Source organism: Hippocampus comes, unplaced genomic scaffold (genome assembly GCF_001891065.2).
Source record: "Hippocampus comes isolate QL1 unplaced genomic scaffold, H_comes_QL1_v1.1 scaffold261, whole genome shotgun sequence".
Classification (NCBI taxonomy): Eukaryota; Metazoa; Chordata; class Actinopteri; order Syngnathiformes; family Syngnathidae; genus Hippocampus; species Hippocampus comes.
Window position 1 is genome coordinate 4,941,594 of NW_017805824.1, and position 18,023 is coordinate 4,959,616.

General features: G+C 40.3%; 2 protein-coding genes across 5 annotated transcripts in view; one reads left to right on the forward strand and one right to left on the reverse strand.

The window, feature by feature from the left end:
• Window positions 1-1,015: 1,015 nt before the first annotated feature.
• On the forward strand, window positions 1,016-11,422 carry atic (5-aminoimidazole-4-carboxamide ribonucleotide formyltransferase/IMP cyclohydrolase). The gene is made up of 15 exons (XM_019886679.1): window positions 1,016-1,143; window positions 1,335-1,461; window positions 3,926-4,069; window positions 4,698-4,786; window positions 4,897-5,048; window positions 5,225-5,381; window positions 6,627-6,752; window positions 6,840-6,947; window positions 8,074-8,159; window positions 8,246-8,335; window positions 8,905-9,030; window positions 9,180-9,272; window positions 9,343-9,525; window positions 10,565-10,720; window positions 10,804-11,422. Exons 1-15 carry the CDS (start codon window positions 1,125-1,127, stop codon window positions 10,921-10,923), a joined length of 1,776 nt encoding a protein of 591 aa, XP_019742238.1. The 5' UTR covers window positions 1,016-1,124; the 3' UTR covers window positions 10,924-11,422.
• Window positions 11,423-11,736: 314 nt separating this feature from the next.
• Window positions 11,737-18,023, reverse strand: part of fn1b (fibronectin 1b) — a 46,418-nt gene continuing 40,131 nt past the window's right edge. For all 4 annotated transcript variants that reach the window (XM_019886678.1, XM_019886675.1, XM_019886676.1 and 1 more), the window contains one exon: window positions 11,737-12,286. In XM_019886678.1, the coding sequence (XP_019742237.1) occupies window positions 12,209-12,286 (78 nt within the window). In that variant the 3' untranslated portion in view covers window positions 11,737-12,208. The remainder of the gene's footprint in view (window positions 12,287-18,023) is intronic.

Here is an 18,023-nt window from a genome sequence, read left to right on the forward strand (position 1 = left end):
CTTATTCAGGACGTCCGCCTATATAAAACTACAGTACTTATCAAATTCCGGATTTTCACAATAAAAGTCCCACTTTAAAACAGATGTATAGATTTACATCATCGTTTCACATTTCTTTACCTATTCTAACCCATTCCAACTTGCAACATTTAATTCAATGACTTCCCCAGCATTGACTTCTGCATTCGTACCTTCAGAAATTGCATTCCAATATTGTAATATTTAGATTTATAATGTTTATGTGAAATTGGAATAGATAGATAATGACTTTAATATCCTCAAATAATATATATAGGGTTGGTATATCCTACCAACCCTACAAAACCAAGTTGCGGATATCAATGTAAAATTGTACACTTGGGCCTCAAACATCAGACGTCTGCCTTTATAGTCCATAGCTGACCCCTGGTGGTGAAAGGAAATGTGTTGAGAGATTCACAGAAAAGGCAACGGAAACTAGAGAAAAGAAAGAAAGATATTTTATATTATCTTTCATGTTAATCTTTGATTTTATTTTTTTATCTATTGCTGTATAAATATATTTTTAATATAAAACACTATAGTCGCTGATATATATACATAGATAGATAGATAGATAGATAGATAGATAGATAGATAGATAGATAGATAGATAGATAGATAGATAGATAGATAGATAGATAGATAGATGTAACGGAGTGAAACATTAAACGTATTAAATTATGACGGAAGTGACAGTTGTGACCCTCGTCTCACACACACGCAAACACACACACACACACACACACACTGAAAGTTCGGTTCCATATCACAATTAAACTCAACAAGAAATGAGCTCACAGGGTAACATCGGTATATAATTTTAAGTGAAATTTATTTCACCTTATTTACGATAACGATGGATAATATTATATAGTACTTCCTGGATTTAAAAATGACCATATGGGTGCGCTCTTGTCAAGCTATAGTTTGGGCCGATGTGGGCGGGACATAGCACTATTGGAAGCACGTGATGAACGAATGAAGACACGTTAAGAAATTTTGAAAAGCGTTTTCTGGGTCTGTTCAGACAGTGAGTCTGTTCACCTCACAAGAACCTTTGCTAGATTCTGTGCTCGTTACGAGTTGGCAACCTGGCTGTTAAAATGGCTCCCTCGGAACTCGGTGAGGTTTCTCCCATCCAAAATGTTGTGTCATTTTTTTTAAACAATGAACTTACTCCCCCAGCGATGTTTGATTTGTGTTGCTAACTTTGCTAACATTAGCAGACGTGTTCGCGTCTTGTGCGAAATGTTTACTTCCGTGAGATTGGAAAATAACCAACATTTGTGTGTGTGTGTGTGTGTGTCATACAGCACTGCTGATGGTGTCAGATAAAAGTGGACTACTGGAGTTTGCCAAAAGGCTCGTGGACGTGGGTTTGGGTCTGGTAGCATCAGGTGGGACAGCCAAAGCCCTGCGGGATGCTGGACTGACCGTCAGGTACACCACGCGGCCGATGAAAAGTTGTTTGAGCATTCTGTCTACATCCTTGATAAGAACCTTAAGGTCCTCAAACTTGTACACTCTTTGACCTGACAAGTAAGACAATTCAGGAAAGTAGTGGAACGACCGTGTCTCAATACTAACAAATATTCCACTGATAACGCCACGTTTGTCCTACTAGTAGGCAATTAGCAAACGACTGTGCTGCTAAGGCCCAACTAGTGGGCATGTGACACGCACTAGTAGCCTCCTTGACACTACCAGTAGCACCAAAATGGCCACTAACAGTTTCGCCTCACTAGTAAGTAGTAGGGCTGTGCGACATGGCTAAGATTTAATACCTCGGTATTTTTTTTGCCAATTACCTCGATAACGATATTACTATGGGTTCAGTAAAACCTAAGCTTTTTTAAAAGAAAAAAAATATCCATCGGCAATGATGTGTAAAGTGTCGCTTATTAGCTTTTAACCCACAGCCATCGATACGAATAAAGTCAGCAATAAATTAAAAATAATTAAATTCACCTTGTCCTGCAACTGTGCTTGAATGCTAAATAACAATTTTATGCTCCAAGAAAAGTGTTGTGCTGTGATTGATTGTGTGCGTGTGTTTAACTGCATCACCGTTTGTGTTCTGTAACCGTTTGTCCATGCGCAACCGTAGTGAGGATAAGCGGTTTCGAATGTGGATGGATCAGTTGTGTGGCTTGGAAAGCAAAACAGTTCACCATGCACTCAAATTTGCACATGTCAATGGCTGTGAATGCCTTGATGCAGTAAATGGCCATGTGATCTGTGGACTTCGAGTGATATTAACTCTTCCTTGATCGTGTCTTGAGGGTCCCCATACAATGTGTTACATTGTAAGACTTTTTATTAACCTGCAAAATGATGGTGACAGTCAACAAAGACTGAAGAAATAGGATATTGCGACAAATAGGATTGCACATCTGCCGGTGCATTCAATTAAATGGCGCGCCAAGGTGCTCATACATTTTAAAGCATGTCCTGCTATTTTATCCACTGGTAATTTTGGTCATGTAATCTTCTAAAACACATTATATCTGTACCGTCCGTATATACTTGACAGCGAACAAGGAAGTGGATTTCGTGTGTGTGTGTGTGTGTGTGTGTGTGTGTGTGTGTGTGTGTGTGCCATTGAGGCAGTAGTGGCTGCGTATGTCCCTCCTCGCCCTCTGCAAGATGATTGTCATTTGATGGTTTTAACGGTTGATCAAGGCCAAATTTGAGAGAAGGAATGTGGTCGGTTGAACCGAGAGTGACATGCGACCCAAGCGTGGCGAGAACACGTCACTGAAATCATCCTCATTTCGATATCTTGAATGTTTATATCTTGATTTCGATCCGATAAAGAGATATCGCCAGCCCAAGTGAGTAGTATACCAAAGTTGTCCTATTAGTGAGGTCAAATAATGTACTAGTGTTGGTCATGTAATCTTCTAAAACACTCTAAAACTGTATCTTTCGTTTCCGTTCGTAAATGAACGAGAGAGAGGAAGGCGGTGGTGTTTGTGTGTGTGTGTGTGTGTGTGTGTGTGTGTGTGTGTGTGTGTGTGCCATTGAGGCAGTAGTGGCTGCGTATGTCCCTCCTCGCCCTCTGCAAGATGATTGTCATTTGATGGTTTTAACGGTTGATCAAGGCCAAATTTGAGAGAAGGAATGTGGTCGGTTGAACCGAGAGTGACATGCGACCCAAGCGTGGCGAGAACACGTCACTGAAATCATCCTCATTTCGATATCTTGAATGTTTATATCTTGATTTCGATCCGATAAAGAGATATCGCCAGCCCAAGTGAGTAGTATACCAAAGTTGTCCTATTAGTGAGGTCAAATAATGTACTAGTGCATGGATCTTAAGATGAATATCAAGGATCTTGAATAAATAACTTAAGACATCGGACTTGTTGGATGACTTTGACAAATAAGTTACTGGTCAGGCAAAACTACTAACAAGTGTGCACTGTGATGTTACTTAAAGGGTGCAGAAAGCTACTAGCGCATTTGCAAAAATAAATTTGAGTATGTATTGATTCCATATATTTGTCTATTGTGAGATTCATGTCTTAGTGCAGTCGTTGTCCTCTCTCTAGTAAGACAATTCAGTGAAGTAGAAGTAACTGTGTCTTACAATTAACTCCGATCCATCTTCAGCACATTTCACCAGGAGGCTTCCGGTGCGCATGCCTACTACTGTGTAGTTGGACTAGCAGTGTTGCTAGTGAAGCACTGTAGTCTACTAGTAAGGTTTAATTGTGAACAAGCTGGCCAAAAGTGGTACTCTTAGTGGAAAAAAACAAAACAATAGTGCAACAGTTGCTCTACTAGTTGGGAAAACTGCACGAGTGTACAGCTACATGCTACTAATACTGCTGGTGGCATCACACAATTATTCTCGTTAATACGTTGTGTTACATTGTGTGTGCGTGCGTGCGTTTGTCAGGGATGTGTCTGATCTTACTGGGCACCCAGAGATGCTGGGAGGCCGGGTGAAGACCCTCCATCCCGCAGTCCACGGTGGCATCCTCGCCAGAAAGATGGCCAGTGACACTGCAGATATGGACAAGATGGGCTACAGCCTGGTCAGGTGAGAGCACAAGCAGCCTCGCCAACACATTACGCAGGACTATTTCGCATGCTCATAATTTGAACTCATTGTCTGTAACATGCACGTTTGTGTAAATGTTAAAAGCGTGAAGCCACGTGCGCTTGCTTTCGGCAGCATGATAATTGGAAATGTGCTGCTTCCATAAGCTGGTCTTGTGACTCTGGTTTGTGTCGGGTCAAGAGGGCTCTGATGTCAGCTGACTTGTTCAACGTGAACAATGAATCTGATTAGTAACACTGATAGGTTATTGATTGGCCCTGTGATTTAGTCTCTTCAGTGCTCCTTGACTTGGATTTATTGAGGATGTGCATTCTTGTGGAGGATGAGCATGTTATCCTCACATTTAAACTCATTAACACACTTCAAAGAATGTGTTCCTTAGGGCTTGTTCTCGCTCTTGCTGTCAAGAAATGGTACGCGATCATGTTATCCTTTTGAGGATAAGCGGATTAGAAAATGGATGGCTGGATGGATGGATGTGTACTGTAATAGCCATAAATATAATCCTGTCAAAATGTACAATAAATCATCCTGTGGGTAAAAGTTGCAAAAATATGAGCAAGTAGTCTGATGGCTTATTGATGTCAAGTATGTGCGCTCCTCAAAGGGTGGTCGTGTGCAACCTGTACCCATTTGTCAAAACTGTCTCCAACCCGGATGTTAAAGTCGAAGACGCTGTGGAGCAGATTGACATTGGTGAGTCGTGTTTACGTAATGGGGCGCTTGTAATGTACACACCCCTGACAAACGTTATCTTGCTTAAGATGAATTGAGAAAAATGCTCACGTTTTCTCTCTTTCAATAAGGTGGTGTAACTTTGCTGAGGGCAGCAGCAAAGAATCACGCACGGGTCACAATTGTGTGTGACCCTGCTGACTATTCACTGGTTGCCACGGAGATGGAGAGCTCTGAAGACAAGGATACCACCGTGGAAACACGCCGGACTCTGGCTCTCAAAGTAAAAAAAAAAAGAAGCTTTACAATTTGAAGACATTTCTGATTAAAAAAGAAAGAGAGAGCAAGGATCGGTTTATGTACTGTATGTGTAAATGCTCCTTTTAATCGTAGCAACAGCGCAAATGACATTTTCCCTTTTCGCTGCACTTAAGTTTTTCAAATGTTATTCTTCCTCAGGCTTTCACTCACACGGCCCAGTACGATGACGCTATATCGGATTACTTCCGCGGACAGTACGGCCGTGGCGTTTCCCAGTTGCCCCTGCGTTACGGCATGAACCCGCACCAAGCCCCCGCCCAGCTCTACACGCTGCACGCTGCCCTCCCCCTCAAAGGTGCCCTCTTGACATTTACTTCTGCTGTGGCTTTCTTTTTCTAACAGGATGACGTACTTGGCCTCAGGGGTGGCCGAAATATACCGCCCATCGAGCGTTTACACCATCAAGTGTCTTGTAATATTTGTTGCATTTATTTAGCTTAAATTTGGGTAACTAAAATGTATTTATTTTTGTATTAAGTCATCTCAATAATCTGTTGATTCTTTGTAAATCATGAAATGAATTTATTACAAACTAGTACTGTAATATCAACAATTCTATACATGCAGTTAACAATGTATCTTCTTAGATCATCATTGAATTAATTGTAAGTACAATAGAAATATTAGTAAAAACCACAATTTACTTATATACTGCGAATCAAAAGTTTGCAGTTTCTCATTCAATAGCGTAAAACAATGTGCCCAGACTTTTATATTGATTACTGCACATTTTTCTTTTTTGTCAATAGTTAGTTTCATTTTATAATCAACTAATAACATGTGAAATTCTGTTTTTACATTTATTTCATTTAATTAGTTAATTTATTGTAACTAAAATGGGGGGATAAACAATTTTAGATACTCTATAGATTTAACCGTGTGTGTGTGCGTGCCTGCGTGCGTGCGTGCGTTCGTGCGTGCGTGTGTGTGAGAGAGAGAAATTGGTTGGTGTACTTATTTTTAACATTAAAATCAGCTGTTTAAAATGTTACAAATATATTGTTTTTTTATTATTATTGTTATTAAATAATACCAAAGGAATTTCAAAGTTTCACCAATTTGTAATATCATTATTAATTATGAGGTACATTTAAAAAACATTTTGTGCCTAGCAAATTAATATAAAACGAAAAATTGTAGTGATGCAGTATGTAAAATTGTTTAACCTTTTAAAATAAACAGATATTCTTTAAATGTGATTTGTTGAAGAATTATGTGCTTAATTATATTTAATTGAATCATAAATGATGAAATGAAACCATGAGAAGGTATTGTTTTACCCTTCAAACAATCTTTTTGCTACTGTGCATAAAACGACTATTTTGGAGTCAGAACGGCTTTTCAAAATTTTTGGGGGTGTATTGGTGAAGATTTTGCCCATTAATTAGCGTTAAGTATTCAAATAGATTTGCGATGGCCTGAAAGCAACCTTCAGTCCGCTATTCCAAATATTTTCTTGACACATATCATTTTACAACTACAGAAAGAAGCTCCAAATGAGCCCTTTTTAGTCCACTGATTTGGTTTTACTTTCTGTCAGTGGTCAACGGTTCTCCTGGCTTCATCAACTTGTGTGATGCCCTGAACGCGTGGCAGCTCGTCCGCGAACTGAGGAGCACCATCGGCGTGGCAGCCGCCGCCTCCTTCAAGCATGTCAGCCCAGCCGGTAAGATGAAAGACTTGAATGTGATTCAATCAGGATAGAACATTGAAAAATTATTTTTTGTTTGTTTTGTTTGTTTTTTGAGTGAAGGAGCTGCCGTAGGAGTTCCTCTGACTGAGGAGGAGGCCAAGGTGTGCATGGTGCACGACATGTTCAAGGATCTCAGCCCGTTGGCCACCGCCTATGCCAGGGCAAGAGGTTTGAACCATCATAAAGTACTACCTCAGATACAATATCTCACAAAAGTTACTCCACTCCTCACATTTTTGAAAATATTTTATTACTTTATTAATATTTTAATAGGTCTTTTTACACCGTGTCCCCCCCCCCCCCAAAAAGACACTGGGCTCCAGTGTAACAGTCTGTGTACAGTGCAGCTTGTCTAACAGTGTAAATGTATTGTCCCCTCAAAGTGAGTAAACATGCTGCCATTATTATCTAAACCAGTGGTCCCCCACCACTGCTCCTTGGATTGTATTTTTAAAAATTATTAATCATAAAATTGATTTATTTATTTTTAAGTGGGCCATATACATGGTGTAGTTTGTATTTATGGAATTGCTTGCAGCTGTTGAACCAAAATAGCCATAGCACCGGTGGTAGTGTTTGTAAATGTAAGATTTTTTTTTTCATCCTTTGTTCTCAAGTGTTTAAAAAGGTGGCAAATGTATTTTTAATTTTAATTGACTTATGGTAATTATTTTACTTAGTTATAGTTTAAATTCATGCAATTAAAAAGAATTTAAATTTTGTCAGATGAGAGCTATTCTTCCAGTGAGTTTTACTAATGATTCAAAGTTTTTGCACTGTTATTGTTTCAGTACTGCTATAAAATTTTGTTCTGGTGGCAACACTAATTGACAGTATCCAAGCATAAAATACGTTTATCTGTGTTTCATCAGCTCACATGAGACGGACGGGGTTCCTATCGTCAGTCATTAGTCTGCTTGTCGTTCAGTAAAGTTTTTGCGGGCTTCCTTCTGATATGGCAGCCACGCGGACCGATTCGGTACCGTGTGCGGCAAATTATCTGAGCGCTGACGGCTGACCCTATGAGCAATAACATCAAATGTAACACGCCTATTTTCACCGAGGCCTGTACTGACTTTTGTTGCCAGCAGTCGAAATGGATGCAAGTAACTGTTAAACAAGCGGTAGACTGAGAATGTTACATCGTGTGTCATCTCTTCAGCGTGGTCCCAAGAAAAAAAAGGCAATGAAATATTTACAAACGTAAAAGGAGTGTACTCACTTTGTTGAAATAATGTAGCTTGTCTGGACGTCAATCAGTTGGTCATGTTTTCGGCATATTTGTCTTTCTTAGGTTCTGACCGGATGTCTTCTTTTGGAGACTTCATTGCTGTCTCTGATGTGTGTGACGTCCCTACTGCCAAAATTATATCAAGAGAGGTAAAAATTGCCCAGTCATCCCCAACTTATTGAAATAACCTCGCTAGGTTGCTCACTCACACGCTGTATGTATGCATCTCTTTCAGGTGTCTGATGGGATAATTGCGCCAGGTTATGACGAGGAAGCACTCAGGATTCTGTCTAAAAAGAAAAATGGAAATTACTGCGTGCTTCAGGTGCCAGATTAGTTCTTTTCCTTCAACTATTTTGCTTTAGAATTGATCTAAAGAGATACTCGCTGATGCAATTTCAGCCATTTTCATGGAGCTCCAGAGTGCGCAAGTTTATTGCTGCCACAGCAGGAAAAAAAAGTTCAACATCACATTTTAACAGGAGTTTCTCTTATATATTGCATTTGTATACATTGCAGTGCTTTCTTTAGTACATACCTGTAACAGTGTGTTTTGTTGTTGTTTTTTTCGGGGAATGCTGGAATGGATTATTGGCATTTCACTGGGGAACATTAATACGAGTACGTTGTGTTGGGTGCTTGTTCACAGAGTGTAATTAAACTCACAAGTCAAGCCACCACTGTGTTATAGTTGTTTTGATTGACAATCAGAGAAGTAGCGTCTATGAAAATGTGATTATTTTAATTGTAGCATGCAGAAAAATATATTTTAGCATTTTGTTTGTCATATAAAGCTCCAGAAGACTTTGACACAAAGTGTGCAGGTGTGCGGAATGATGTGGCTGGTGCTTGCTGTTGACTGTGTCATTTTCCTCTTGCACGTCCTGCCTGAAGATGGACCCCAACTACGAGCCTGATGACACTGAGGTGCGAGTGTTGTTTGGCCTCTACCTCAAACAGAAAAGGAACAGCGCGGTTATCAATCAGGAATTCTTCGGCAACGTCGTGTCCAAGGGCTCGGTGTGTGCAAATGTTTCAGCCACCTTTGACTCCCTCATTCCCCCACATTTAATGTGCATTTCAGTTCTTCACTTTTGGACTATTACTTAAAATGTACCAGTTGAATCTGTACACGTTCTTGTCCCTAAACTCCCAAATGTGGTGACCAGCTGTCTGAGGCAGCTGTGCGAGATCTCACGGTGGCCACCATCGCTGTCAAGTACACTCAGTCCAACTCTGTGTGCTACGCCAAAGACGGACAGGTAACTCGCGGACTGAGAAAAAAAAAGTAAAAAAATGGAGCCCAATCTGACCAAGGCTTTTGTTGAGCAGGTGATCGGGATCGGTGCGGGGCAGCAATCTCGGATCCACTGCACCAGACTGGCGGGCGACAAAGCCGATAACTGGTGGCTCAGGCACCACCCTCGTGTGCTGAGCATGAAGTTCCGCAGTGGCGTCAAGCGAGCGGAGATGGCAAATGCCATCGACCAATATGTCACCGACACCATTGGAGAGGTATGCATTCCGTGCAACTTGGACTTTTTTTCATCTGTGTGATTTTGAAAAAGATCAAATCACATTTGATGGTGACTTGATGCAGAAATGTGAGAAATTCCAAAAGCATCTGATATTTTTCAGGCCAGTAGAAAATGTCCAGTTTTATGCCTTTCTGTGACTCTTCCAGTTTGTTTATCTCTGTTGCAACCTGCTGAAGACACTGACACAAAGTATTTATATCATCAAGAGTCTTATAATAATTTTTGCATCATTTTCAAATGAATTCATTCGACAATCTCTTATCTCATTCAATAATTTCACTGCGTTTGAACAAATGTACCAACACAAGCATTTCTTAATTTGATCAAATAATTAGGTTGTAAATTCATGAATAAACATGACTAGACATTTTTATTATATTCAAATAAATTTGTTGCAATCATTTAGCCATTTCCTTGTAAATATATTTAGTAAGTTACCGCATGTCATCAAATATGCTAACGGATTTACTGTATGATAGTAAAAAAAATATACATTAATAAATTCAACACATGCATTTGACATTTAATTACATTTCATTCATTGTTGACATTAAATTTAATAAACATTTATAAAACGAGTTATTGCAATGATCAAGCATGATTTTATTTTAAAAATAAACTCCTATTCATATATTTTTTTTTACCCCACAGTGTGTCTGTTTTAAAAATCAGACGTGGCCCTTGAGCTCAAAGGGTTTGTGTCACAGAGCGCATGGAAGAGTCACAGAAAGACATCGATGGAAATTTTCATTTCTCATCCGTCTGTTATGCGTCACATCACAATTACAGAAACCAGTAAGACTAAAACACAATATAACCCCACCTATCTGTGCCATGTAACATCAGCTGGAGCAGCTAAAGGCTTGTTTTGCTAGTTGAAGCCGCTCTGGCCCTGCGAGGATGAATTTGAAATCTGATTGGTTCGGGTAACAGTCCCATAGTTTTTTACATAGCCCAGCTGTACTGATTCCAATGGCCACGCATGGGCAGACTAGATGGTCGTGTTGTTTCATTAGGGTCCGGATTTGGCCGTTTGGAAAGCAATGTACGAGGAAGTTCCTGAGCTTCTGTCGGAGGTTGAAAAGAAGAGCTGGATCAGCTCCCTGCAGGCGGTGGCTGTCAGCTCTGATGCCTTCTTCCCCTTCCGTGATAACATCGACCGGGCCAAACGGGTAAATACACGCGGCGATGCATTCGCAAGTTGCCGTCCATGTTCTGCACTTTTAATGTCGTGGCCTCCGCCGTGTCATTGCAGAGCGGTGTCGAGTACATCGCGGCCCCGTCGGGTTCGGCTGCAGACCAAGTTGTGATCAACGCCTGCAACGAGCAGGGCATCACTTTGGTGCATACCAACCGCCGACTGTTCCACCACTGAGCACTTAACTCAACTGCATTGAAGTGGCACCTTTAGTCTGTCACTGAAGATATTGGAAGCATTCCACCTTGATGTTGCATCACTTGTGGTTTTCACACACGTTAAATGCATTCCTGGATTGTGAAACTCAGAGAGGTTCATATTGTAGCTCAGTGGCTATTAGTTGTAATAAACCTTTGAGATCTTTCAAGTGTTTGTCTCGTTTTACTAAATTGGAATAGGCGGATTGGAAAATGGTGTACTGGGATGCAACTAAGTATTATTCGTGGTTCAGTATTCTTTTTGAAAAAAAATGTGTACCTGTCCTCCGTTATTTGCTGTTTTTGTGTTCAGGTCCCAACCGCGTCGAAGATTAAAAAAATAAATACTTTGGCGCCACCTTGTGGCATACCAAGCAATTACGTTTCACTTGTGGGAAGGTGTCCTCTTCTCAGAAATCTTTGCTGCTGTCTTGTGGCTTCTTTAAGTAATTACAAAACTTTTTTTGGGTGGAATTAAATTACAATTTGTATTTTAATTCCACCCACTTTATTATTTTTAATAATTGGATTATACATTACCGGTACATTTATTTGTGAGGTTTAGTGAGGAGTTCCTCCATGCATAACAAAGCTACATGAATTGAGAAAGGTAAAGTCCACCGCGATTGATTGAGCTCTTGGGACCCCATAAGGTGGAAAAACAGGAACCGCAGTGCCATGGAGCATATATCTGTAGATATCTATATATATCAAGATATATCTCCAAACACAAGTAAGATGAGCTTTTAACACCAAATGCAGTGTTCAAGCATTGAAGTGAGGACCCATTACGTTGCTGTGATTGTGGATCTTTCCAACTTTATTACAATAATTATGAGACTTTCTTTCTGTCAAGTAGAAACAACTTTGGCACGGACAATACGATACAAAAATAGAACAGATACAATTCCACTTGCATTCACACACAGAAATTAAAGGGATAAATTAGTAAGAGACAGTGTGACCCCTCTCGCCAGCAGTAACAGAATGCCTTGAAACAGAATATCGTTGAAGAAAACTAATTGTGTTTCAAGAGTTACAAAAATACGAGAATGGCTTTTTTCTCCAAACAGCCAAGTTAGAGATGGTCATGAATGAAGGGATCACGTTGATCAGGCAGAAGTGCAGTTTAACATCTTTGGATGAGCATGTGTCAGAAAGCGATCGGGCCGTTTGTGCCACGGCAGACGACACGACATCTCTGTTCAGGCAGTGCAGTAATGGGACAGTGAGGGAGCAAAGCGGTTCGTCCGACGGGCGTCTCCTCACTCCCGAGGATCCGGGACCACCAGCGCATCTGCCAGAAGGCCCGGTCGGAGACACTCGATGGGGCAGTGAATATTCTGGAAGGAGATGGAAGTGCTGAGCAAAATTGTAACAAGGAACTCGAGGACATGAAGTCCCTGACCACATAATTCGGGACGCAATATCGCTACTACCACAACTCATGACATAAAAGTTAAGTCGTGCAATTTTTTTTTTTTTTTTTTTTAATGTTAATGGTGGAACGAGTAGCACACAACTGTAACGTCACTAGTTGTTCTATAATAGAATGCAGATGTAAACTAGTGCACAGGTTAGCCTCACAGTGTGCAGACATTAAATCATAGTGGAAAATTTTTTACTAGTTTGAGTCAGTAGTAACTCACATAGTCTACATTGTCCCAACGTGTCAGTGTGCGTGCGAAGAGGATAAGAAAATGGATGGCCACACGTTTTTGGAAATCTATGCAGGCACGGGTAGAATGCAACCTCACACCAAACGGCCGGAGCCGGAATCCAACTCTGCACCTCCGCAGCGCAACGCCGACACAAAAACCATTCGACAAACAGGCAGGGAGTAAGTGCTCTAAATTGCTCCTCGGTGTGAGTGTGAGTGCAAACAGTTGCGTGGGGAAGAGGATCATAAAATTGGATAGCCATGCATGTTTTTGAGAACACACAGGAAGGCTGGAGTGGGAATTGAACCCCACACCTCCACAGTGCAACATCAACGCACTAACCATTCGGCTACCAGTCAGGTGATGAACAAACACTTTACATTGTCCATAGGTGTGAGTGTGAGACCGCATAGTGGGGGAGAGGATCAGAAAATGCATTACCACACACATTTTTGAGAGCACAGAGGAAGAATGAAGCTGGATTCGAAGCATGCACCTAAACAGCGCAACGTCTACGCACTAACCATTGGACTACCAGGTAGGTCATGAAGACATTACAGTGACCCTACCTGTATATAAGACGGTTTTTTGGAATGGGAGCGTATGGATAGTAAGGGTTTTATTTGTAAAGTTTTTTTTTTTTTTAAATATAGGAAGGCATTTTTCACAACAAAAAAAAAACGACCATGTATAGTAAGGCGTTTTTTACAGCCCAAAAAAACGACCAAGTATAGTAAGGCGTTTTGGGAGAAAAAAAACGACAATGTACAGCAAGGCGTTTTGGGCCGAAATAAACAACCATGTTTTATAAGGCGTTTTCGGCCGAAAAAAACGACCATGTATAGTAAGGCGTTTTTGGCCGAAAAAAACGACCATGTATAGTAAGGCGCTTTGGGACGAAAAAAACGACCATGTATAAGAAGGCCTTTTGGGCCAAAAAAAAACGAGCATGTATAGTATGCCGTTTTTGGCACGAAAAAAACGACATAGTATAGGAAGGCGTTTTTGGCACGAAAAAAACGACATAGTATAGGAAGGCGTTTTTGGCACGAAAAAAACGACATAGTATAGGAAGGCGTTTTTGGCACGAAAAAAACGACATAGTATAGGAAGGCGTTTTTGGCACGAAAAAAACGACATAGTATAGGAAGGCGTTTTTGGCACGAAAAAAACGACATAGTATAGGAAGGCGTTTTTGGCACGAAAAAAACGACATAGTATAGGAAGGCGTTTTTGGCACGAAAAAAACGACATAGTATAGGAAGGCGTTTTTGGCACGAAAAAAACGACATAGTATAGGAAGGCGTTTTTGGCACGAAAAAAACGACATAGTATAGGAAGGCGTTTTTGGCACGAAAAAAACGACATAGTATAGGAAGGCGTTTTTGGCACGAAAAAAACGACATAGTATAGGAAGGCGTTTTTGGCACGAAAAAAACGACATAGTATAGGAAGGCGTTTTTGGCACGAAAAAAACGACATAGTATAGGAAGGCGTTTTTGGCACGAAAAAAACGACATAGTATAGGAAGGCGTTTTTGGCACGAAAAAAACGACATAGTATAGGAAGGCGTTTTTGGCACGAAAAAAACGACATAGTATAGGAAGGCGTTTTTGGCACGAAAAAAACGACATAGTATAGGAAGGCGTTTTTGGCACGAAAAAAACGACATAGTATAGGAAGGCGTTTTTGGCACGAAAAAAACGACATAGTATAGGAAGGCGTTTTTGGCACGAAAAAAACGACATAGTATAGGAAGGCGTTTTTGGCACGAAAAAAACGACATAGTATAGGAAGGCGTTTTTGGCACGAAAAAAACGACATAGTATAGGAAGGCGTTTTTGGCACGAAAAAAACGACATAGTATAGGAAGGCGTTTTTGGCACGAAAAAAACGACATAGTATAGGAAGGCGTTTTTGGCACGAAAAAAACGACATAGTATAGGAAGGCGTTTTTGGCACGAAAAAAACGACATAGTATAGGAAGGCGTTTTTGGCACGAAAAAAACGACATAGTATAGGAAGGCGTTTTTGGCACGAAAAAAACGACATAGTATAGGAAGGCGTTTTTGGCACGAAAAAAACGACATAGTATAGGAAGGCGTTTTTGGCACGAAAAAAACGACATAGTATAGGAAGGCGTTTTTGGCACGAAAAAAACGACATAGTATAGGAAGGCGTTTTTGGCACGAAAAAAACGACATAGTATAGGAAGGCGTTTTTGGCACGAAAAAAACGACATAGTATAGGAAGGCGTTTTTGGCACGAAAAAAACGACATAGTATAGGAAGGCGTTTTTGGCACGAAAAAAACGACATAGTATAGTAAGGCGTTTTTAGCCGAAAAAAACGACCATGTATAGTCAGGCGTTTTTGGCCGAAAAAAACGACCAAGTATAGTACGCCGTTTTGGACGAAAAAAAACGACCATGAATAGTCAGGCGTTTTTGGCCGAAAAAAACGACCATGTATAGTCAGGCGTTTTTGGCCGAAAAAAACGACCATGTATAGTCAGGCGTTTTTGGCCGAAAAAAACGACCATGTATAGTAAGGCGTTTTTGGCTGAAAAAAACGACCATGTAAGGCGTTTTGGGACGAAAAAAAACAACGATGTATAGTCAGGCGTTTTGGGACGAAAAAAACAACCATGTATACTAATGCATTTTTTGCAGAAAAAAAAAACGACCTGGGCCGAAAAAAAAGACCATGTATATTAAGGCGTTTTTGGCCGAAAAAAACGACCATCTATAGTCAGGCATTTTGGGATGAAAAAAACAACCATGGATGGTAAGCCGTTTTTGGCCGAAAAAAACAACCGTGTATAGTAAGGCGTTTTGGGCAGAAAAAAACGACCATGTATAGTAAGGGGATTTGGGCCGAAAAAAACAACCATGTATATTAAGTCGTTTTGGGACAAAAAAAAACGACCATGTATAACAAGGCGTTTTGGGCAGAAAAAAACGACCACGTATAGTCAGGCGTTTTGGGACAAAAAAAAACGACCATGTCTAGCAAGGCGTTTTGGGCCGAAAAAAACGACCAAGTATAGTAAGGCGTTTTGTGAATTGTTGCTTGGTGTGAGTGTGAGCACGAATCGTACGGAGAAGAGGATCAGAAAATGGACGGCCACGCACATTTTTGAGAAGGCACAAGCCGGAAAAAACGACCATGAATAATAAGGCGTTTTGGGACGAAAAAAACGACCATGTATAGTCAGGCATTTTGGGAGGAAAAAACAAACATGTATACTAATGCATTTTTTGCAGAAAAAAAAACGACCTGGGCCGAAAAAAAGACCATGTATAGTAAGGCGTTTTTAGCCGAAAAAAACGACCATGTATAGTAAGGCGTTTTGGGACGAAAAAAACGACCATGTATAGTCAGGCATTTTGGGAGGAAAAAACAAACATGTATACTAATGCATTTTTTGCAGAAAAAAAAACGACCTGGGCCGAAAAAAAGACCATGTATAGTAAGGCGTTTTTAGCCGAAAAAAACGACCATGTATAGTAAGGCGTTTTGGGACGAAAAAAACGACCATGTATAGTCAGGCATTTTGGGAGGAAAAAACAAACATGTATACTAATGCATTTTTTGCAGAAAAAAAAACGACCTGGGCCGAAAAAAAGACCATGTATAGTAAGGCGTTTTTAGCCGAAAAAAACGACCATGTATAGTAAGGCGTTTTGGGACGAAAAAAACGACCATGTATAGTCAGGCATTTTGGGAGGAAAAAACAAACATGTATACTAATGCATTTTTTGCAGAAAAAAAAACGACCTGGGCCGAAAAAAAGACCATGTATAGTAAGGCGTTTTTAGCCGAAAAAAACGACCATGTATAGTAAGGCGTTTTGGGACGAAAAAAACGACCATGTATAGTCAGGCATTTTGGGAGGAAAAAACAAACATGTATACTAATGCATTTTTTGCAGAAAAAAAAACGACCTGGGCCGAAAAAAAGACCATGTATAGTAAGGCGTTTTTAGCCGAAAAAAACGACCATGTATAGTAAGGCGTTTTGGGACGAAAAAAACGACCATGTATAGTCAGGCATTTTGGGAGGAAAAAACAAACATGTATACTAATGCATTTTTTGCAGAAAAAAAAACGACCTGGGCCGAAAAAAAGACCATGTATAGTAAGGCGTTTTTAGCCGAAAAAAACGACCATGTATAGTAAGGCGTTTTGGGACGAAAAAAACGACCATGTATAGTCAGGCATTTTGGGAGGAAAAAACAAACATGTATACTAATGCATTTTTTGCAGAAAAAAAAACGACCTGGGCCGAAAAAAAGACCATGTATAGTAAGGCGTTTTTAGCCGAAAAAAACGACCATGTATAGTAAGGCGTTTTGGGACGAAAAAAACGACCATGTATAGTAAGGCGTTTTGGGACGAAAAAAACGACCATGTATAGTAAGGCGTTTTGGGACGAAAAAAACGACCATGTATAGTAAGGCGTTTTGGGACGAAAAAAAACGACCATGTATAGTCAGGCATTTTGGGAGGAAAAAACAAACATGTATACTAATGCATTTTTTGCAGAAAAAAAAACGACCTGGGCCGAAAAAAAGACCATGTAGATATAGTAAGGCGGTTTTTACAGCCCAAAATTACGACCATGTATAGTAAGGCGTTTTCGGCCGAAAAAAACGACCAAGTATAGTAAGGCGTTTTCGGCCGAAAAAAACGACCAAGTATAGTAAGGCGTTTTCGGCCGAAAAAAACGACCAAGTATAGTAAGGCGTTTTCGGCCGAAAAAAACGACCAAGTATAGTAAGGCGTTTTCGGCCGAAAAAAACGACCAAGTATAGTAAGGCGTTTTCGGCCGAAAAAAACGACCAAGTATAGTAAGGCGTTTTCGGCCGAAAAAAACGACCAAGTATAGTAAGGCGTTTTCGGCCGAAAAAAACGACCAAGTATAGTAAGGCGTTTTCGGCCGAAAAAAACGACCAAGTATAGTAAGGCGTTTTCGGCCGAAAAAAACGACCAAGTATAGTAAGGCGTTTTCGGCCGAAAAAAACGACCAAGTATAGTAAGGCGTTTTCGGCCGAAAAAAACGACCAAGTATAGTAAGGCGTTTTCGGCCGAAAAAAACGACCAAGTATAGTAAGGCGTTTTGGGACGAAAAAAAGGACCATGTATCGTAAGGCGTTTTTTGGCCGGAAAAAACGACCATGTATAATCAGGCGTTTTGGGACGAAAAAAACGACCATGTTTTATCAGGCGTTTTGGGACGAAAAAAACGACCATGTATAGCAAGGCGTTTTTAGCCGAAAAAAAGGACCATGTATAGTAAGGCGTTTTTAGCCGGAAAAAAGGACCATGTATAGTAAGGCGTTTTTAGTAGAAAAAAACGACCAGATATAGTAAGGCGTTTTTAGCCGAAAAAAACGACCATGTATAGTAAGGCGTTTT